The sequence below is a fragment of the Danio aesculapii genome, chromosome 1, assembly GCF_903798145.1.
Source record: "Danio aesculapii chromosome 1, fDanAes4.1, whole genome shotgun sequence".
Taxonomy (NCBI): domain Eukaryota; kingdom Metazoa; phylum Chordata; class Actinopteri; order Cypriniformes; family Danionidae; genus Danio; species Danio aesculapii.
Genome location: NC_079435.1, coordinates 6,693,899 through 6,718,436, shown reverse-complemented (window position 1 = coordinate 6,718,436; position 24,538 = coordinate 6,693,899). Strand labels below are relative to the sequence as shown.

Below are 24,538 nucleotides of genomic sequence, written 5' to 3'. Positions count from 1 at the left end.
CACGATTGAATTAACTCAAAAATACAACTTATTTTCTTATACAGCTAATAATATTACTTGGGAAAATATCATATTCATTATGTAAAGAAATGGGCAAACGTTAATGCTTAGCCAAACTGTGAAGATTTTAAAAAGAGATTAAACAATATGGTACTACACAATATGGTACTACACACACACACACACACACACACACACACACATATAGATAAAAATTAAAGATAAAATAAAATCAAGACTTGAGATTTGTATAGATGACATCTTTAATTTAGCTTTTTGATCATGTAAAATTTTAGACAAAACCTCTTTTTATTATATACTGTGATTACGATTATCCTAGTTGTCCTTAGTTTTTTATTTCATTCATTCATGAGACGATTCACTGACAAAATGCTTGAATACAATTTTTTTTATTAAACATGGTTTTCATGTATTGCTGGCTCTGTTACAGCTTGTCCAAAACAAAGCCAAACTTCATTTTCTTTTGTAAAATTTATTTATACTCTCATTTTTATTATGTATGCATGCACCTTTCGTGATGAAAACGTAGTGGTTTAGCAGCCTTGAGAAGAATACAAACATCTCACAATTATTATTAGACTCTTGCACCATCCAAACAGGGTGAATACGCCTCAAATCACAGACAAATTACAGTAAACGTGCCATAAACAAACACTGCTCACAAAACAATCAGAGTTAAACTTTCACAAACATCATGTAGGTAGGCAGTAGCGGTGGAAAAGACAAAGCAAACATACAAAAATTGTGGTGTGTGTTTTTGTGAGAGTGTGAGTGTGTGTTTATGTATGAGAGAGAGAGAGAGAGAGAGAGAGAGAGAGAGAGAGAGAGAGAGAGAGAGGTTGTTTATGTGTGTATGTGTGTTCAGTATTCAGCATAAGAGTGAAAATCCCCAGTTGATCCATCTATCCATCCCTATTTTCCAGCTCAGACGTTCATGGTCAACAACAAGAACTGTGAAGAAATGAAGACTTGTTTATTATTTGGACCTCGCTACGAGTTAAAAATATTAAAAATAGCAATGATTCAACTAAAATTATAATTTTTAATTTTTTTAAAAATATATATACATAGATATATATAGAAAAATGATGTTCGTAAAAGTTGTTAAATAAGCTCAACTGTTGTAGATCATTTATAGTAATGCTCTTAAAAAATTAATCATGATTAATGGCATACAAATTAAAATTTTTAATTTGTATAATAATTTGTGTGTACTGTATATATTTATTATGCATATATAAATACACATCCATGTATATAAGTACAAATTCATAGAAAAAAAAATTATATATAACAAATAATGTATAAAAATAACATGTAAACATTGTTAAAGTAGATTCATGTGTGTATGCGAATTTAAATATTCATTAATATGCATGATACACTCACATATATTATGTAAATATGTTTATTTTGTACACCAGGGGTCACCCAACTTGTTCCTGGAGGGCTGTTGTCCTGCAGATTTTAGCTCCAACCCTAATCAAACACACCTGAACAAGCTAATCAAGGTCTTACTAGGTATACTTGAAACACCCGGGCAGGTGTGTTGAGGCAAGTTGGAGCTAAACCCTGGAGGGACACCGGCCCTCTAGGACTGAGATTTGTGACCCGTGTTGTACACAATTAGTCATGATTAATTATTAAGCAGGCGGTTCATTCTGCTGTGGTGACCTCCGAAATAGAGACTAATCCGAAGGAAAATGAATGAACGAATAATTATTGAGCAGCACTAATTTATGCGCATTATTATTTTTATTATTATTATTATTTATTTGCTATAAAGTGGTTCATTATTACCTCATGAATCTTAAGGCTGACCTCTCCTTTCTTCTGTGCATCTAAGGCCTGGAAAATACCTGTAACGAATGCCAGACAAATGATGTTTAAATCGGTTTTACTCCACGTAAATCGGAACAACACTGAATATTATCACTCAAGCTCAATTAATGGGTTGCAAAAACGTTTTTATTTACATTGGCATCTCTTTCAGGTACAAACTGACTGGAATGAATGCATTATGACGATCAATCCCGCATGTTAATGAGCATAACTTACGAAGCATGTTCTCCAGACGCACGATGCACGTCAGGTAATCGTCAAAATCGATTTCATATTTCTCATCTGCGAACCGCAGACCCAGCAGCTGCAGAATCCTGTTGTTCAGCTTCATCCCTGCACAAACAAGGTCCAAATGAGCCATCAATAACCATCAGTGTTGAGTTTAATTATTTGCAAAGTAACTAGTTTCTGTTACTTAATTTCTTATTTGCTGAAAAAGTGAAAGAAAAGGATTACTTTAAATGTTTAGGTAATCAAACTACAGTTACGTATAATGTACTTCCCCTGAATAATACTGTAAATATAGTCAACGGTTACGTATAAATCAATTCAGAGAAGCAGAGGAATTGTATTTCTTTTTTGCTATGCAAATGTATTATGTAGAATAATTGTGTTTTCCAACTAAAGAAGCTTATGTTTATTTGCAATCATGCCTAAGAAACAATGATTCGAGTCAGAAATTCGTTCATGATAATACAGTATACATTCAGAGAAGCAGATCAATTATATACACAGTACTGTGCAGAAGTCTTAGGCCTAAGATTTTTGCACAGAACATATTTATTATGAGTTTTAATGTCTTGTGTAGGAACTGTAGTGAATGGTGCCCATGGAACGAATGGTGCCATTATTAACGTGAGACAACGAAAATATCAACGCAAACCTCTCCTGTATTCTGACATTCCAATACTTCAGAGTTCAACTTTATCTGAAACAGTCAAGAGCAAGAGAAGAGCACGACGTGACCAGAAGAGGGCGCGCAGGACATAGGAACGGAGAGGAAGGGAGATGCTACCTCCCTTGGACCCTCATCTGTTCTTACCCTCTCCTGACTTCCTACCCTCGGAGTGCACACAGCTCGCGCAGCTGACCCTGAAGACCTGAGACTCTGCTCGCTAAGACGGGAGGTCTCATAAGTCATCGTAAATTAGGAGTGCCTCTCATTGCTAATACCTTGTGGAATGCTTGATGCCTTAAAAGTATCTAGACAATGTGTATGAGAGTGTTTGTATGTTGATTTATGTTCTAAGATGTGCCTATGGAACAGCTATAAATTTGTTCACATAAGACATGACCTATAAGTTTTGCTGAATAGTAGAATTCTTAACTGAGTGGTCAGACCACATTATATTGGTTGGTCCTTTAGTGATTTATAATTAGTGTTTTGATATATTAGGTAAAACCCAGATGGTGTACGGGTAATTACATGCAGTATGTCAAGTCCTCACTGATATATGAGGTGTAGATATGTGCATGACCTGATTTGGGAAGTATAAAAGCTGAACCAAACTGACCAGCTTTGCGCTTTCCGACTTCTGTATATTGAGGTTGGGTGCCCTTTATCCTCAACGGAGGATAAAGTAAGGATTTTGTTTCTGTCATTTGTCTTTTGTTTATTCTACCTTTTCACTGGATTTTATTTTATTAATAAAAGTGTATTTTATTACTTTTCTTCAACTGGAGTGGACATTGACTTCATTTTCCAGCACCCATCAAGAGTTACCCCGTGTGGTAAAGTATGAATCTAATTTATTCTCTAGCAAAATACATTAGAAAGACGATCCTTTAACTAAACTCTAGCTAAGAAATATAGCGAAGGGAGGATTCTGGTTTATCTTTATTTAATTAGGGTGATTAAATAAAGGCGATCCAGCACAGAACTTAAAAGGTTCAAATGTATACAACATTAAAAAAGACAATTTTCTTCAACCAAAGGTCATTTAATGTGACCTCCCTTGGCAAGCATATCTTGAACTTTTCAAAACGCAAAGCAACAGACTGTAACGTATAGAGGAATGAAAACATGGAATGAATTGCCATCAGACATTACATGCTTTGTAACAAGTGAAATGAGGTTTAAAAAATTGTTTAAGAAATATTTAATGGCACAATATTAAGTGGATTGTTTATCTGGATGTTATGTATGAATTTTGTATTTTAATGTTTTTTATTGGTCTTGTTATGTATCAATGTAATTTTGTTTTGTGTTAGCCTTGATAGTGGCTAATCGGGATCCTGATAAATAAAAATAAAAACTGTTTTAACGAGATACTCCTGAAGATTTACAGGGTTTAATGTAGTATTAAAATCTTTCAGCACTTACCAGACTTCTTCTTTAGATTTACTGTAGGCTGTCATATCTTTCTTTTTCTCTCCAGGTGATCACAAACTATTTAGGTCTGGACTCTGTGCAGGCCATTTCATGTTTTTGTTTCATTAGCATTTATTTATTTATTTATTTTACCTTCAGATATGATTTCACTGCATTAACAGTGTGTTTGCAATTATTATATTACTGAAAGTTAAGAAAGACCCTTACAACGATTGCCTTCCAGAAGGAATGGCCTAATGCTTTAAAACATGTCTGTACAATTAAGAATTAACATTTCCGTCAATTCAGATATCATTTCAATTCCAACATCGCAGGTAGAAATGCTGATGCAGACACTCATTCTTCAATCGTTTTCTTACACCTGTCTTAAACAATCTGATAGATGGATGGATGATTGAATGAATAAATGCCTGTATTTTCTGGTTGTATTATAACAAAGAGAATGATAAATGCTTAAACAGTATGTGACCATTATAACATATCTAAAACAACAAATATAACGGTGGTCAAACACTTTTGCACAGCACTGTATATGTTCTAGGATGTCATCACTTTAAAATGCTCGGTGTTTTGATGCATGTGATGTTTAACTTTTCTTAAGTATTACATTTTTAATAAAGCTAAGGACATTTTAATTTAAATAAATAAAAGAGATCGATTCGTATTGTCTATGCATTGACATTTACATGGATTTAAATTAGGCAATTCATTAAAATCCTTACATAGAAGTCATTTTAAAAAGTAATTTTAATGATGTAATTAGTAAATAATCACTTTTTTAAGTAACCACTCAATATTTGATTAGATAAAATACTGTTAATAAATATAAATGTGCTTATAATCCATAATAAGTGTGTTTACCTGCAGCGTTAAGAGCGCTACGGAGCTCATAGGAAGACATGGTTCCAGAATGATCCACATCATAAGACAGAAACAGCATCTGCAGCAAAACACAACGTTGATTTGTGTAACAATGCACGTTATTCATTGTAAACCGACAACTGACAAATAAATATATGATCCTGTAACTTACGATCCACTTCTTGAGTTTATCCCAGAAGACTTTGAACTCGGAAAATTCCATCATTCCTGATCCATCCACCTATAGTCAGTTCAGGAAAACTCAGCCATTTATATTTTCATAATATATTCAGAGCTATCACTTGTAGAATAGCATGAAGAGTTATATGAAGAGTTCATTTGCAAGAACTAATAACTCAAGTTTTTTGCAATTATACCCATCAATACTCAACATAAAAACATGTCATTTGTAATTACACTCACTGGCCACTTTATTAGGTACACTTGTCCAAATGTTCATTAACGCGAATTTCTAATCAGCCAATCACATGGCAGCAACTCAATGCATTTAGGCATGGAGACATGGTCAAGACGATCTGCTGCAGTTCAAAGCGAGCATCAGAACTGGGAAGAAAGGTGTTTTAAGTGACTTTGAACGTGGCAAGGTTGTTGGTGCCAGACAGTATTTCAGAAACTGCAGATCTACTGGGATTTTCACGCACAACCATCTCTAGGGTTTACGCAGAATGGTCAGAAAAAGAGAAAATATCCAGTGAGTGACAGTTCTGTGGGCGAAAATGCCTTGTTGATGCCAGAGCTCAGAGGAGAATGGCCAGACTCGTTCCAGACAACAGTAACTCGAATAACCACTCGTTACAACTGAGGTCTGCAGAAGAGCATCTCAGAACGCACAAAACGTCCAACCTTGAGGCGGATGGGCTACAGCAGCAGAAAACCACACCGGGTGCCGCTCCTGTCAGCTAAGAACAGGAAACTGAGGCTACAATTCACACAGGCTCACCAAAATTGGACAATAGAAGATTGGAAAAACATTGCCTGGTCTGATGAGTCTCGATTTCTGCTGCGACAATAGGATGGTAGGGTCAGAATTTGGCGTCAACAACATGAAAGCATGGATCCATCATGCCTTGTATCATAGGTTCAAGCTGGTGGTGGTGGTGTAATGGTGTGGGGGATATTTTCTTGGCACACTTTGTATCGTGTCAATGCCACAGCCTACCTGAGTATTGTTGCTGACCATGTCCATCCCTTTATTACCACAGTGTACGCATCTTCTGATGGCTACTTCCAGCAGAATAACCTGCCATGTCATGAAGTGTGAATCATCTCAGACTGGTTTCTTGAACATGACAATGAGTTCACTGTACTCAAATGGCCTCCACAGTCACCAGATCTCAATCCAATAGAGCACGTTCAGGATGTGGTGGAATGAGAGATTCACAGCCGACAAATCTGCAGTAACTGCATGATGCTATTATGTCAACATAGACCAAAATCTCTGAAGAATATTTCCAGTACCTTGCTGAATCTACACCACAAACGATTAAGGCAGTTCTGAGGGCAAAAGGCAGTCCAAAGCGGTACTAGTAAGGTGTACCTAATAAAGTGAGTTATGCTATACGGTGAGTGTATACTCTTCGATACACACCAAAAAAAACATGATATGTGAAAATTAAAAAAATAATAATAATACAGATGTCTATTATCACTGATAAACTCTTCATATGTTCAAATGCTTTGTAAATACTCTTGGGCCTGAAGTGACACACCCCATATTCAAAACACAACTCCAATCAGTTTCTCCACAGGTAAATTAATCTTTAACAGTAACCAATAAACCTTAAAAGATTGATTTTATGCTTTTCTTGAAATCAAACTTTGTGATGTTGCTGGTTGTTTTGGTTCATGGCTTGTAAAGCACTTCGAGACACAACACTCCTGAAAATTAAACAACAAACTTCTTCTGAAAGGATACATCCATCAGGTTTATGATGCTGATGCAGGTATTGAGGCTCAGACCATCAAACTTCACTTCTTTCCCTGCAGAGAGACACAGTTAGCCTACAGAACATGCTAGCATTCATATTTAGCAGCACTCATTCGGAAATTATGTTTCAAAGTTGATTAATATTTGTGTCAGACTCACTTCTTCCCAGGACATTGTTCAGCACGTGCTGCAGTTCTCTGGCGCTGATGACGTTATCCTACAGATAAGCAAATGAACACCACGTTTTTCTGGTTTATTTTCTTGTTCTTATTCTTGTTATTATTTATTTTCCTCTGTGTCTTTACAGTTAAGATATATAGTTGTCATATTTCCCTGTCATTGTACAAGTTTGACAATAAAAAAGGGCTCAATCTTAAAAAATAATTATTAAAAAAGTGTAAAATATACTGACTGTAATTTTCAATATAACCAGATGAGGGCGCGCTACGACTGTTTTTAATATAGGCTAGTCTTCTACCTTCGCTGTATTGCCACATCGCTTTAGAGACTGTCAAAATTGTTTTGACAGTCATTTCCTGAGATTTATGCTAATATATTTAATTAAAGTAGATTTTTATAGTAATTATGTAAATAGTTTAGCAACACATTCAAATGTTCGCGGTTCTCAAATGTCCGTTAACGGTCACGTGACATGCAGGTAAACGAATGAACCTTTTTTTTAGTTACTTGTTAATTTTAAATGCCTTAATAACTCGAATGTAATTATCCTTTAATTATTTCAAAACAACTTTAAGGGCTAATTAATGTAGAAAATTCTGGGTTACAATGTGATATAGACCACGACCGTGAAAGTCTGAGGATCTAACGTACCAAAAGTAAGTTACCTAAATAATTTGACATTTATATAGCGACAAACAGAACATTTAAGTACTTTTAAAGATGATTTAAAATAATTTCTTATTATTTTATACATCCATTTGTGAGCTACTATAGTAAAGTGTATTATATATATTATAGTATTTACAACTCTTTGCTAATCAATCCTACAGCATGCTGTTTTATCAACTATAGTGAACTGATCAGTTGTAGTAAATACTGTAATATACTTTAGTTTTACAGTAAATTTTGGTGTATTGTAGTATAATATACCACACAGTTGAGTTGTTTATATTAATTGTACTATAGCTGCAACTGTAGAATCACCACAACAGATTAATTTAAGTACTTTACTATAGCATGGCTCAAAAACACCACAGTATTTAATATAAATAGTAAATTGCACATGCATGGAGCTGTTTTTCATAAACCCTTCATTTTCCTTTGGAGAAACCTAGTTTTAGACAGTAGACTGTAGTTTTTCTGTTTTCTTACCGGTCCAGCTACTTGTTCAAAGAGTTTCCTCAGGCCTTTCTCTTCATCAGTCTCCTCTTCAGGTGGGTTTGGCTTCGGTGGCTTCACAAATTAGACACAAACATACATACATGTAACTTTAAGAGCAATTTTAATTATTTAAGAGCAATCTGCTTTTGACTTTGATATGTTCTTCCAAGGGATATAATAAAATGATCCAATGATTATATTTGACTCACCTCTGGCAGATCAGCTTCAATTTTGTTTCCCACCTCACTAAAAAACATAGCAGTGAAGATTCAGTTTAGGATTCATCTTAGTTTCTCATAGCAAATACTATCTAATGTAAATTTATGTTTTAAAAATATAAGAAAGAAATAGTTAACTATAGATATATAATATGTGTATAATAGGCCACAAGCGATCAATTAAATAAATTAATAAGGAAAAAATAAATTTGTGTATAATGACCAGTGGCATATTTCATGCAGCTAGCTAAACAAATTTTCAATTGGTGAAACCAAAGATATTTCAAAGTGGGATATATCTCTGTGCAGAAAACAAAAATTGACTTACAGCTTGAAGTGAAAGTGAAAGTATAATTATATTGTATAATCAGAGTAGGGATATGCAATAACTTGTTGGTCATATCGATATCGGCCGATTAATTCTATATCTATAACATTACAAATAAAGATTTATTGGCCAATATCGTCATTGATATATCGTGCATCCCTACTTTGTCTGATAACAAAATTAGATCAATATGTTTAACCTCCTGGGGCTTGAGTGTCCACATACGGGGACAGCACATTTTAGCTCTTAAGTGGCTATTTAAAATACTTTGAATGCTTTACGTTTTATATTTAGTTACAGACAAACAGTGTCATCCTGCAACTCTTTTGCAGCATATGAAATGTCCCAAACACTATTTTTAACTGTCCAAAATGGGGGAAAATTTTGTTTTTACTCTCTGATAGTCTAACCAAGTTAAAAAAAAAATCTATGTTAAATTTGCATTAAAAAAATTCAGGAAAAAGTGTTTTATGTAAAATTAGACCACAAGTCCACATATATGGACATACTTTTTCTCTAAAAGTACATCATATCAAAAGATGATACTTAGGTTTTTATTCTAATTAGGTTCTAATAAGCCCAAATGGCAAAGAGAAATAAAAAATGCATGTAAAAAAACACCTTGAGCCTTAAGAGGTTTAGCCAATAAATTCTGTAAAATTTCCACTGGTGGAACCACTTCACATGCTTGCTGCCTGACACGTTTTCATTTTGCCCATGTTGCTCCTATTTATTGACTAGTATATCTGCTGTCAGCCTCCAAATCTAAAGAGTTATCGGTTATCAGTACCATTCACAAATTCCATTCCTAAATTAAAGTCATGAACGCTGTCTAATTCTGTCAGATATGGTTCAGGTAAAGAGTGTTTAGAGAAACTTGCCGCATTTAAATCAGAATAAATAACAACATAGAAAGACAGAATAACTTGAGTAAATGCGAGTGAATAATGTCATGGCTTTAATATTGTGGAAAATGTACTGTAGACATACATGGCTCCAGCTTTCTTCTCAGAGAAGAAGCGGATGAGGAAATCAGCCTCGTGGTGCGGCTGAAAGGTGGTGGGCACCAGCAGGTAGTTTCCAGGCGGCAGTCTGAAGCGCTCGGAAACCTCCCTCACATTGACATAGGTACGGCTCCGTGCTTTAGAGGGATTATAGCGGAAAAAATCTTTCCCCTGGTGGTCTAGATCATCGGGAGCCTGTGTGTGAGCAACGAGACACTTCGTGACGTTCTGCAAACTCATCTCCTTCATTATTTATAGGGTTAATTCACACAAAAATGAAAAATCTGTTATTAATTCATCACCCTCATTTCATTCCAAATCCACAAGACTTTTGTTCATCTTCAAAACACAAATTAAGATATTTTAGATGAAATCCGAGAGCTCTGTCATCCTCCATAGACAGCAAGGGGTGTTCAAAGTCCAGTAAAGAAACCAAAAAACAGTCAAAACACTACATGTCTTCAAGTGGTTCAACTTTAATCATACGAAGCTCCAAGAACACTGCACCACTTATTTTAATTTGTATTAAATATGATTATAAAACGAGTACATTATGGGCAGTACAAATTGCTATTTATGTCGGCAGCACAAGCAAGCATTGCACCCTGATCTGATGTGGAAAACAACATTTTTTTGGCACTCAATAGAGTTTTTGGTTCCGTTTCTGGACTTTAAATATGTAATAATAATTCTGACTTGCTATTTGGAGGATGAGAGAGCTCTCTGATTTCATCTAAAATATCTTACCTTGTGTTCTGTAGATGAACAAAGGTCTCAGGGGATTGAAATGACATGTGGGTGAGTGATAAATCTAAATATATAAATTTTTATAACCCTTAAAATTCAGCTCTGTCTATTGCTTGATCTCTCTTTCACCTCATAAATAGCAAACCCAATGGTCTCCAAGTCAAGCCCCTCTTTTCTCAGTCGTCGGCGGTTCTTCTGCATCAGGGCCACGATGACGCTGCACAGCTTATCACCATCATCTGGATTTTCCAGATGAAGCTTAAACTGTGGGTTTGTCCAGAATGTGTCTGTGGAAGGAAAACAGAACATCAAGGTCAAAAGATTAAAGCTACTGACCATCAGCGACTTTATATTATATATTATATTGGGGCAGCACGGTGGAAGATTTTCTTTAAAAAAAATACAGATGTTTTTTTTAGATTTAGGCCGCTCTGCTGTTGCAATTTCTAGCCAATAATTATTGATCATCTGGTTATCTCTATGATCACACATCATAAAGATGTCTACAGTCGTACTGTTTCAGACAAAATCTCTTCCAAGTGATTCATATTCAACTCAAATCAGTTGTGGCACGCGAACTGTGCCCTTAAGTCTCAAAAAAAATCATGCACTCCGCCAGCCGAAATCATGTGGCGCGCACCCAAAGCAAACCTCCGCAAACACAGCAATGACGTCACATTCACCGTGTGCACTGAAGCGATCTAGCGGATGTGTCGACTATAAATCAGGCTTAAGTACTCTTTATTATGGTACTACTGACCGATGTAGTTCCTGCAGCCACCAGCGGTGGAGCCCCTGATCCAGCTGCCCTCAAACAGGTTCACAGCCCACTTCTTGGAAACGTCATCAGACAGAGCATCTGGAGTCATGTTACAGATCTCAACCTTGTCGTAGTTGGATTTAAAGTCTCCGAACTCCATCCTGCAACACAAGTCACGCATGTAAGTACTGCAGCTCTGAAGGAGCTTTTCACAATTGACAGAAACATCTCAGAAGCTCTTAGTGAAACTGGTTGGGTTTTAACACAGATCACTCTCCTTATCAACTGTTTCTGTTGTATCAGATGGTTGGACATACCAGAACTCTCCATCATCCAGGGAGTTTTGCAGCAATCGTTTCTTCTCAGAGCTGTCAATGACGGTCCATTCTCTCGAACTGAAAAGACATGATGAGGAGCATTTGAACCTGATGTCAGTCTGAACACAAGTGGGTGATGCTAATGGGTAAATAATGTGTTCTAGCTGAAAACTTATTTGATTCAATTGCTTTCATAGTGTAAATGCTCATGTGCTTGAAGACCGGCATTTACATTTATCTTAAAGAGATGGTTCACACACAAGTCCAAATGTACTCACTATTTACTCTCCCTTGAGTGTTTATAAACATTGATTGATTTCTAAACTCTGTTGAACACCAAACAAGATAATTTGAAGAAAGCTGAAAACCTGTAACCATTGACTTCCACAGTAGAAAAAACAAAATACTATGGAAGTCAATGGTTACAGGTTTTCAGCTTACTTCAAAAATCTTGTTTGGTGTTCAAAAGAGGAAAGAAATCAATTAATGTTTATAACCACTCGAGGAAGAATTTAACAGAAGAAAAAAGGTTTGAAACAAGTAAATAGTGAGTAAATGATGACAGATTTTTGATTTTGAGGGAACGGCTCCTTTAAGCTGTGTAACATGAGGATTTTTTTTAAACAGTACCAGTAAAACTGAAGATGCAGATGTTTTTGAATTCATTTATCACCATGTTTTGGCCTGACTGACCATTTCAAGATTTTTGGTAAGGTGCATAATATAATACCAAACTTGTTTACCAAACTATACATTAAAGACAAATGAAGATACATGTTCTTTTAAATGAAAACATGAGTACATCACAAAAAAACATCTCCTTATTAGTGGATCTGATGGTTATTCAAACATCGTGAACCAAAAACTATTTTTTAGACCAAGATTGACCTGATTTTGCAGAATTTTTAATCTGTTTCTTATTAGAATTTTCTAATTATTGAATTGGACTTCATTCTGGAATAGTAATGGCATTAATGACGGACGCTTACTTGTCGCTCCAGGGCCCGTTCCACTCCACCTGACCCCAGGGGTTACGGACACGAATCAGCTGGACCTTCGCTCCTCTGTAGTTGACCTCTTCCACTCCAGTGACGGAGTAAGCGTGGCCTTTCACCAGACCAGTAGAGGTTTGGGCTTCAGATTCAGCAGAACTAGAAATCTAGTGAAATGGAAACACAAACATCTCTACTCTGTTAGTATCAATATGCTAGTCTTAAGCATAGCTATTAGCTAGTCTGCTCCAAAACAGTGACAAAGTGAGCATTTAGAAGATATTAACATTCAAAGCTTGCAATTTCTCTCTTGCATCTAAAAGGATCAACAATTTTTGTCGCGCCATATATTTCAGTTCTCATCAAATCTTCTGACCAATCACATGCTTTCTAGTATCTGACAATCCCCGCCCCCTTCAAGACACTATTGCTATTATCCATCCATCCATCAATCTATCCATCAATCTATCCATCTATCGTTCCATCCATCCGTCTATCTATCTATCTATCTATCTATCTATCTATCTATCTATCTATCTATCTATCTATCTATCTACATAACCATCTGTCCATATATTGCTCTGTTAATCTATCATTCCATCCATCCATTGTTCCATCCAATCCATCCGTCTATCCATCCATCCATCTATTGTTCTATCCATCAATCCATCCATCTGTCCATCCATCTGTCCATCCATCCATCCATCGCTCTGTTAATCTATCATTCCATCCATCCATCGTTCCATCCATCAATCTATTGTTCTATCCATCAATCCATCCATCTGTCCATCCATCCATCCATCCATCTATCTATTCAATCAATCAATGAATCTATCTATCTATCTATCTATCTATCTATCTATCTATCTATCTATCTATCTATCTATCTATCTATCTATCTATCCATCCATCCATCCATCCATCCATCCATCCATCCATCCATCCATCAGTTTGGGTAAACCTTTCCTTTAATTTGAACAATATCAGAAGGTGCTGCTAATCTCACAGGTAATAAAACACGGTCTTGCTTACATCGATGGAGCAGCCAAGCATGGACCCCCTCTCTACGGCTTTCTTGAGGATGAGGAAAAGGTTGCTGGGTCCATTTTTTGTCTCGTACATCTCACCTACGCCTCCAGTGAAGTCCTCCATGGCCTCCATTGTGCTTCCACCTTTCAGGGCTTCATAGCTGCCGTTCAGCCTGAGAACAAAAACAAGTTGGCATCTCAAATCTAAATAGGATAGCCGGATCTCATTTTGTAAACTGAAGAGCATACTTCGCATAGGCCTTTTCCAGAAGTGCACTCCAGAATTCATTGTTGTCAGCGGAGTGGAGGAACACCAGTTTGTTCCTCACACACGGGAGCCTGTCGTCCACCACCACATCCATCCATTTGTTATGCTGCCAGAACTGCACAACAATGGGAGTTTGGTTAGGGTTGAGGTGAAGTCAGTATGGAGCTGCAGTGTTCAGCAAGCGAGACTCACCTGGAAATGGAAGATTCCAGCGTAACCACGATCGAAGGTCTGGTCATTTGGTACAACCCTATTTAGTGTTTCCTCTTGGAGAGTTAGAGAGGCGATCGCTGCCAACAGCCAACAGTCTCCTGCATGGCCATACATAAAGGACAAATTAGTCAAATGCTGGGTTGTTATAACCAAACGTTGGGTCAAATATGAAAAGTATAAAAGTATGAGTTTGGTTTTGAATTGTAATTCGAAATTATTCTTAAAAATTTACCCAAATCATCTGTCTATATAACTATCTATCTATCTATCTATCTATCTATCTATCTATCTATCTATCTATCTATCTATCTATCTATCTATCTATCTATCTATCTATCTATCTATCTATCTATCTATCTATCTATCTATCTATCTATCTATAGGGTGGGCCATTTATATGGATACACCTTAATGAAATGGGAATGGTTGGTGATATTAACGTCCTGTTTGTGGCATGTTAGTATATGTGTGGGGGCTTGTAAATAACTCATGAAAGAATAAAGTTATGTTTAAAACCAAGCACACCATTGTTTTTCCTTGTGAAATTCCCAATACGTTTATTAAGGTGTATCAATGTAAATGGCCCACCCTGTATTTATCTAAGGCTGCATGAAATTGGAAAAAACATGAAATTTTTGGGTTTTCTGCGATCTAAATTGTGACATGATTATAATTTCACCAGATGACTTGAATAGCTCAATTCGGAAAGAATTTTATGTTGATTGAGATGATTCTGTAGGATAAATAATCTGCGTTTTTGCACATTTAGCGATTTGCACATTGCCATATCAATGCTGAAACGATATATTGTGCAGCCCTAATACGTGGAAATGAATGATAGAGATGGATGGAGAAATGACTGGAATAGATGGGAGTGAAGGGTTGGATGGATAGATAAAGGCATGGATAGGAATTGACTAGACTAGATGGGAATGAAGGGTTGGATGGATGGATGGACGGATGGATGGATGAATTAGGATGAATAGGAGTGATCGATGGTTGGATGGATGAAAATTGATGAAATTGATAAATAGATAGTTGGATCAACTCTTTATTCACATCAATTTCCATCCATCCATCATTCCTATTCATCCATTCGTACATCCAACTAATAAACCCTTTATTCTCTAATATTCCAGTCAATTCCTATCTTATATGGATCTATTCATCCATCATTTCCATCTATGCCAAATCAATCCATCCATCTACAGTCAACTCCCATCCTTTTATCCATTACTATTATTCATATAGCATTTATTTATTTACTTATTTATTGTTGATTTATGCTTGTATGTATTTGTGTATGTATGTGATATGTTATCATGTTATTTATACACTTATGTAGAAGTAGTGTGTGGTTTTATGGTGTGTTTATTTGTGCATGTATCTATATGATTTGTATTGTATTTACAGAATTATTATAATTATTCTGTCTGGCCTAAAACAAACCCAATAAAGCACAAAAATGCAATAAAATAAAATTAACCCAATGTTGGTTTTGTCCATATTTGACACAGCATTGGGTTACTGCAACCCAACATTTTTTAAAGGCTTACATGACTATTACAATTCTTTGATTGATGAATGATAATATGACTAGCATTCTTTGGATTACATTAACCTTAAACAAAACAAGCACATACCCAGCTGCCCCTGACAGATGTCTGTCCTGGTGGCTCCTCCGGTGATGAACTGTGGCTCTTTGCAAATTTCCTGAAATTCAAAATAGAAGAGAAAATAAATCAGTCAAACTATCTATCTAGATCCGTTCATCCATTCGTCTACATATCTTGCTAAATCTGAACATCTGAGAAAAAGATCAATACACTGATTAAATCAAATAACATCCATCTACTAATGTAATTTTCACCATTTTTGGGATATAGGCTCATTTTACCAGTCCTCCAGAGTTAAACAGTTGAGTTTTACCATTTTTAAATCCATTCAGCTGATCTCCGGGTCTGGCAGGGCAACTTTTAGCTTAGCTTAGAATAAATCATTGAATCGGATTAGACCATTAGCATCTTGCTCAAATGACCTAAGAGTTTTGATTATTTTCCTATTTAGAGTTTAACTATTCTTGTTACACTGCGTACGACCAAGAATGAAAGAAAATAAAAGTTGCTATTTTCTAGGCTGATATGACTAGGAACTTTACTTTCATTCTAGTGTAATAATCAAGGATATGCAGCCAAGGTATGGCAGGAAAGTTTTTTGATTATTACATCAGAATGAGAGTTTAGTACCTACCCATAACAGAAAATAGCAACTTTTATTTTCCATCACTCTTAGTACACGATGTAACTATAGAAGAATCAAGCTTTAAATTGACAAATGATCAAACTTTTTTGAGTGAGATGCTAATGGTCTAATCCGATTCAATGATCTATGCTAAGCTAAGCTAAAAGTGCTCCCCTCAGACCCGGAGAACAAGTGAATGGATTAAAAAATGGTAAATTGGATTTTTTTTATGTTTCTTCAAGCTGTATTTTTATTTTATGGTATGTCATAATTGAATGTATTTATTTTATTTCATGATTATTTGTATCTTTATATATTTTCATATTGTTTATTTTTTTACTCATTTATTCTCAGAATTATTATCATTATTACTATTATTTATTTATTATAATTACTTTATTAATTATGAGTATATATATTTATATATATTTATTTATAATATATAATAATTTTTTTCTCTAGCATTGTTAAAATGTTTGTTTCTATGTGTTTTGTGATAAATAGTTAAAATATTAATAAAAAGATGCAATAAAATGGTAAACTTATTAAATCTAGGGGAGCTGTAAAATATTTCCAAAAAAAGGTGGAGCGTTCCTTTAATTAGCTTTATGGACATTTGCAGAAGGCTCAGCGCATCACATGACCGTCTGATGCAGTGTTTGATAAGAGGCAGAGGTGTGTGTGAACGCCCGTGATGCCTGTGTGAGGTGTGTACAGCGTTCACATTCTCAAGCCCACACTCTTCACGCTCTGCATTTCTCAGCTCACTCTGCAGGAACGCCCTGCGATGAAATGCAGTTGTAGTTTCATTCAGAGATATATCAATCCGACAGGCCAGAGGGGTGTGGATCGTATTATTTCATCTGTCACAGCCACTGATAACCTGTTCTGAAGCGTTGACCACTAAATAAAAGATACATTTCTTAATCAGTGCCAACATTAAAGAGACAGCTCACCACAAAATTAAAATGTACTCAGTCTAATCTCACTCATTTTAAGGTATGACCTGTGTGGTGATATTAAATATTGACACTTAAAGGGGAATAAAGCAATCTGTGTTTACTCTGCAAACTGATGTAAATCCTGGAATTGACTCCGCAAACCTGCTTGATGAGTTTTAAAGTGTGCATACTTGCATATTAAAGCATGCAGATCACATATGTGAAATCTGTTGTGTGCCAAAACAGGCCACAATTCGTTTCAACGTCTTGGGAATGTGTGCAATCCTACGCTGAAGCCATTAGAGTAATTACTACGTGTAAGAAACCACATGCTTTCATTCATCTTACATTCGTCCATTCAAGAAATAGAAGAGCTACAACTAAAAAAGGATGATTTAATTACTCCTGTGTGAGAAATGTATCCGTAAATAACACTTTATACGGCAGAACCCATTCATTCATTAATTTTCCTTCGGCTTAGTCCCTTATTTTTCAAGGGTGCCACAGCGGAATGAACCGCCAACTATTCCAGCATATGTTTTACACAGCGGATGCCCTTCTAACAAAGTACTGGGAAACACACATACACACTCATTCACACACACACACTCATACACTACGGCCAATTTAGTTTATTCAGTTCACTCTCTAGCACATGTGTTTGGACTGTGGGGGAAACCAGAGCACCCAGAGGAAACCCACACCAACATGGGGAGAACATGCAAACTCCACACAGAAATGCCAACTGATCCAGCTGGGACTCGAACTAGTGACGTTTTTGCTGTGAGGCAACAGTGCTAACCACTGAGCCTTTTTCAACCCAAATTTGGGTAAAATATGGATAAATCCAAAAAAATGGGTTAAGTTTGGGTTTAAAAATTAATTAACCTATATGATTTAATCATATTTGAGCTAAATCTGGCTTGAAAGGATTTGTTTGAGTAGATCAAAATCTAAATATTCATGAATGCAAAAGAAGTTGTATTTGGTGTCCATTTAATTGTCACCGATATGTATAATCAGTGTGTCCGCTGGGTCTTAAAATATCTTACATTTCAAAAGCAAAATTTGAGGCCTTAAAAAGTCTTAAATTGACTGAATTATTGTGTTGTAGGCCTTAAATAATTTTAAAAACAAGTCCTCATTTCCGTATGTCCATGTAAAGCTACCCAATCTGGCCGATGCCCACCCATTAAAAGTCCATCTCAATAAAAGTTTTAACAAAAGTTTGTTTTTTAACTTTTTTGTGTTTTAACTGGGCCATTAGAAAAATCCTTAGCGTTTAGCCTTGTGTAGGTCTAAAATTTCATTCATAATGGTCTTTAAAAGTCTTGAATTAGACTTGATGAGACCTGTAGAAACCCTGATAATTGTGTTTGTTTTGTTTATACATTATTACAGGAGCTTGATCTTTCTTCCTGCAACTTTTAACCTTGAAAAGTTGGAAAAAGTGACTTTTATAAACATTTTTAATAGTTTAAAGTGATTTATTGTCTGGATTGTTGTTGTATATCAGCTACAAAACCCTTGTAATAAACTAGCAGTACATTTCCAGTTATTTTACAGACTTAATTCTCTTATATGATTTCTTATACATTAAACGACTAAAATGTCATAATAAAGGCTCTTTGTTAAGCTGTAGAATTGAATTTTCAGCATCAAAATTCGACAGAGAGATCAACATCCCATAATAAATCAATTGAAAACACTTGTGAATCACTAAATACGAACACTGTTAATTAACAGATAATTTTGCAGTGTATCTTACCTTTGAAACATGTTCTTTTGGCCTGTATTTGTTAGGAAAAATGGGAAATCTATATTTATATTAACTAGAAGAGCATCATGAAGATGCAAATGATTCAGCCCATCTAAAACAGTTTTTACAATACACAAATCGCCATCATTTAGGACATGTCGGCAGCTAGCTCTCTGCAACTCTCACATGGTCGCCCACTGAAGCTAAGCAGGGCTGCGCCCGGTCAGTACATGAACGGGAGACCACATGGGAAAGCTAGGCTACTGTCACAAGTGGTGTTAGTGAGGCCAGCAGGGGGCACTTAACTTGCCATCTGTGTGGGTCCTAATGCCCCAGTATATTGATGGGGGCCCTATACTGTTCAGTGAGCGCTGTCTTTCAGATGAGATGTTAAATCGAGGTCTTGACTCTCTGTGGTTGTTAAAAATCCCAGGATATCTTTTCAAAAAGAGTGGAGGTTTAACCCCGGCATCCTGGCCAAATTTGCCCTCTGTCCATCATAGCCTCATAACCATCCTTCATCACTCTGTCTCCTCTCCACCAGTCAGCTGGTGTGCTGTCTGGCGCAATATGGCTGCCATCACATAATCCAGGTGGATGCTGCACACTAGTGATGGAGGAGATTTCCCCAATGTGTAAAGCGCTTTGAGTGTCCAGAAAAGCGCTATATAAATGTAAGGAAGAGGTGTTCAATGATGCGGAGTTGATCTTCCTGCAGCTCAAACTCACTGGTCTGGGCTCATCAGTTCAGTCTACAGAGCTTGATCAGCAGGTTCAGTAGTGTTTAATTAGGGCTGGAGTTAAACAGCAGGAAAACACTGCTCTGGGAACAGGTTTAAACACACAGATCATGCACTGTAAAAACATCTCGCTGCATTCAATTTTTGAGTTGAATCAAATGAACTGTTCTAGTCATCTCAACTCAAATCAAACAAACTGACTGAAAATATTAAGTGAAACTTTGTATAACTTAAAGAAAATGTAGTTGAAACCTGATTAACTTATTAAACAAGTTAAAGCAACATATAAACATGGATTATCTTGACTATTTGTTATATTTTTGCATGTAAATACCCCCCCAAGTCTTGACTTTTGATGATCGAACTAACCCCCATATACCCCCCCCCCCCCCATATACACTGTTGATGATTGTTCCACCACCCAATCCCCTCCCCCTGTTCCCCTGAAACTTCCACCCCTCCTTAGTCCCTTAAACATTTTGTGCATAGGGCTCAAAATAGCTTGCGATGCCCCTGCCCTCAGTTTCCCGAAAAGACCCCTGAAAGGCTTTTACTCCTCTTTTTATTTGATTCATTTGCATCTCCTTTTTTGTCGTATAAGGATGTTTTTATTTTCGTCTTGTATTTTCTGTAGCTCAGTCGCCTCACAGCAAGAAGGTCGCTGGTTCGAGTCCAGGCTGAACCAGTTGGCTTTTCTGTGTGGAGCTTGCCTGTTCTCCTCGTGTTGACGTGGGTTTCCTCCGGGTGCTCCGGTTTCCCCCACAGTCCAAACACATGCGCTATAGGGGAATTGAATAAACTAAATTAGCCGCAGTGTGTGTGTGTGTAAATGCGAGAGTGTATGGGTGTTTCCCAGTACTGGGTTACAGTTGGAAGAGCATCCGCTGCATAAAACATATGCCGGAATAGTTGGCGGTTCATTCCGCTGTGGCGGCCCCTAATAAATAAGGAACTAAGTTGAAGGAAAATAAATGAATGGGTGTATTTTCTGTCCAGCTATCAGTGTAGGTGGAATTTGAATAACTAGTGTGTTAAAATGTAACACTGGATTGTGTGTACTGTTGTGTTCTTTAAAAAGAAAAAGAGGGGCAGGGGGTGAATTAACTCAGTATAAATAAGCAAGTTTTCTATTTGCACTGCTAATTCATATGGATTATCTGCCATCCTGAGACCTTTCGCTCCATTAAATTCTGCTGGTTTGTTTTTAAGTCTCATATTTAAGTCATAAGTGCAAAAAACCTCCCATGATGAGGCTCACATGAAATCAGTGCCCAGATTTGTCATTATGTAAATGTGTTGCACTGCAAAAATGCTGGGTTCCACAGAATCCCTTCATGTTGTCCCAATACAAATCCATTAAGTTAACTCAATTGACTTGACAAATTTAAGTGGAGTGAACATAAAACAAATCCTCAGGGATTGTGTTGATTGAGCTCAAATTAAATGCGTTGTTTGAACAAGCAGCTAAGTCATTTTTGGAGAGTGTGTTTATTCCAGCCTGATCTCACGAGAAAACGTAAGCATTTTACGTTTTGTCAGTTTAGTGACTAATTCGTACGAATTCGTACGAGTTCATTCGTACGAAATTGTACGATTTTAAAAAGGAGGCGTGGCATCTAACCCCACCCCTAAACCCAACCGTTATTGGCGGATGAGCAAATCATACTAAATTGTACGAATTAGATTGTACGAATTCATACGAATTAGCCACTAAATCAAAAAGTTATGAATTGCCGTGAGATTGTGCTGGTTTATTCAGTTTTTGTAATATTACTGAATATATGCGAATGTCTGGAAATTTCGATGATTTAGATGAACGCATTTTGTGAGGTTATATTTTCAGTCTTTTAGTGGATGTGTTATATGTGAGAGAGCTATACTGGAGCTTTGTTTACCAAACAAACAATATGAGGAATTGAACTGTGAACCTGAAATAAACAAAAGTTAAGAAGTTTTATTTTGATTTGTAAAGCGTTCAGGTCTTATACTGTCAAGATATGCAGACTTCCCACAAAAAATACTACAGTAGTTTATAGTAAATACTGCAGTGTTTTTGATCCACACTACAGCAAAGTGCTTGAATACATTTGTTGCTGTGATGCTTTTGTTGCTATGGTAACACAACACCTACACTGTAAAAAACGCTGGGTTCCACACAATTCCTTCATGTTGTCTCAACACAAATTGATTAAGTTAATGTAATTGTTTTTACAAAATTAAGTGAATTAAACTAAACTAAAGTAGTCAGAAAACAAGCTTGAGAATTTTAATCAACTCATTTTAAGGGGAGGCACGGTGGCTAGCACTGTCGCCTCACAGCAACAAGGTTGCTGGTTCGAGTCCCGGCTGGACCAGTTGGGCTTTCTGTGTGGAGTTTGCATGTTCTCCTCGTGTTGGTGTGGGTTTCCTCTGGGTGCTCCGGTTTCCCACACAGTCCAAACACATGCAGTACAGGTGAATTGAATAAACTAAATTGGCAGTAGTGAGTGAGTGTTTGTGTGTGAATGTAAGAGTGTATGTGTACTGGGTTTTTTCCAGTACTGGGTTGCAGCTGGAAGGGCATCCGCTGTGTAAAACACATGCTGAAATATGTGGCGGTTCATTCCACAGTGGCGACCCCTGATGAATAAAGGGACTAAACCGAAAAGAAAACGAATGAATGAATGAAATCATTTTAAATTAGTTTGAACAAACAGTGTTGTAAGTATTGTAGTAAATACTGTAAGTATTTTTTGAGTGTATAGTAATATCATTTTACTGCAGTGAAAACTAAAGGGATTCTTTCAAAGCTAAGATAAGGCAGTAAGGTGAAATCGGTCTGTTTATTGTAGGCTGGGATCAACCTGATTGGATTACTGCTGATTACAGATGAGAGACCAGCCACGATCAATCATATCATGTGCTCAACCATATCACGTGCTCAACCATATCACGTGCTCAATCATATCACGTGCTCAACCATATCACGTGCTCAACCATATCACGTGCTTAATCATATCACGTGCTCAACCATATCACGTGCTTAATCATATCACGTGCTCCTCTCGAAATTTGCTCATAAAACTTCACTTAAAATCAAGAAGCATTTTGTAGACAAGTAAAAAATCTTGTTTTGTTTTCAGAAATATGCCAAAATTGCATGCGTTTTTCCTAAAAACAAGCTAAATAATCCACCAATGGGGCAAGAAAAATAATCTTGTTTTTGTTTAAGTGAAGTTTACTTATAAACTAATTTCCAGAGGATCACGTGGTTATGATCGCTTGCGGCTGGTCCCGCATTATCCAATTTATGATTCACCAATCAGACGATTCCTATGCCATTTTAAATACCCCAAGTTCCATATCACAGCCATCTTCCACCCCTACTCCTCCTCCTTTCCTAGATGGTGGCCCTGTGGTTAGCACTGTTGCCTCACAGCAAGAACGTATGGTTCTAGTCCTTACCAAGCCAGCTGACGTTTCTGCACGGAGTTTACGCGTTCTCCCTGTGCTCATGTGGGTTTCCCTCGGGTTCCCCGGTTTCCTCCCACCGTCCAAAAACATGCAACTGAAGTTAATTGACTAATCCAAATCGGCACCATAGACATGCTCCTTGTAAGTAGTTATCTCTTAAGAGCAATCTGTTCATTAGCTACTACAACAGGGGAGTTCTCCCTGAGCTTAAACTCCCCTCTCGCCTTGCAAACGGGAGGGAGCCCCGAGCTCGAGGATCTAATGAGCTCAGGGCTCTCTCCAGAGACAGCATGCCAAACAAGCTTTATAATCAATCATCAGCTAAGTGTGAACTCCTGAAAATCAGTTTATTCTGCTTACCACATCAGCAGATTGTTTTGCATGATTTAATGAATAACTCACATAATTTAGGCTCATTATTTCTGAAAATAAAACTAGATTTTTTTACAGGCCTATTTTTAGATATTTGGACTACAAACAAGACACAAACTCCAGGTAGGAAACTTTTTTTGCACATACTGTAGTGTGTGCACAGGCTTCATGAACATCATCACTCACCCCGGGCCGCTTCCATTCAAAGTTAACCGGGACTCTCTGGCTGTAGAAGAGCGAGTCGTCCACCGCAGGGAAGTCTGGATCCTCGAACAGCTTCCCCTTCTGCAAACATTCTCTCCGCAGCTGCTCGTATGTCTTGCCATCAGCCTGTGTGCTCTCCACTACAGCCGTCTGTCCCGAGCTGTCCGGCAGAGTCACGCTGTAGGGCATCTTCAAATCTGCAACTCAAGAGTTAAAACACACTGAGACGACCCTCAGGATGAGAGACTGTGTGTGAGAGTGAGTGTGTGTGAGAGATGTATACTTACACCGGCTGACGGGACAGGCTTGTCAGGTTGACGACCCGCCCATCAGGTGCAGAACTGGTTTTGGGTGAAAGCAGCCACGCCTGTGAGTGTGTGTGTGTGTGTGTGTAAGGTTTTTACTATGGTATTACACTGTACAGAAATGATTCATTGGATTTACTAAATTTTTTAAGGTAAGTGGTTGCAAACAATTTATATGTGCTGAATTTAAACAAACAAATTAAGTTGATTATTACTCAATTTAATTAGATTTAATTCAGCACATATAAATTGCTTGCCACCACTTACCGTAAAAAACTGGGTAAATCAATGAGGTTTAAGACG

General features: G+C 36.9%; 1 protein-coding gene across 1 annotated transcript; it reads right to left on the bottom strand.

Annotated features, from left to right (window-relative positions):
• Positions 1–394: 394 nt before the first annotated feature.
• Positions 395–24,212, bottom strand: capn9 (calpain 9). Its single transcript, XM_056456440.1, has 19 exons — positions 23,913–24,212; positions 15,864–15,933; positions 14,200–14,318; positions 13,989–14,122; positions 13,744–13,912; positions 12,709–12,878; positions 11,720–11,797; positions 11,403–11,563; positions 10,772–10,929; positions 9,882–10,090; positions 8,555–8,591; positions 8,337–8,417; positions 7,164–7,221; positions 6,993–7,057; positions 5,229–5,297; positions 5,057–5,135; positions 2,080–2,196; positions 1,822–1,880; positions 395–972 (listed from the first exon to the last, which is right to left on the bottom strand). The coding sequence occupies exons 1-19, from the start codon at positions 24,117–24,119 to the stop codon at positions 946–948; spliced, it is 2,067 nt and encodes a 688-aa protein (XP_056312415.1). The 5' UTR covers positions 24,120–24,212; the 3' UTR covers positions 395–945.
• Between the last annotated feature and the right edge of the window lie 326 nt (positions 24,213–24,538).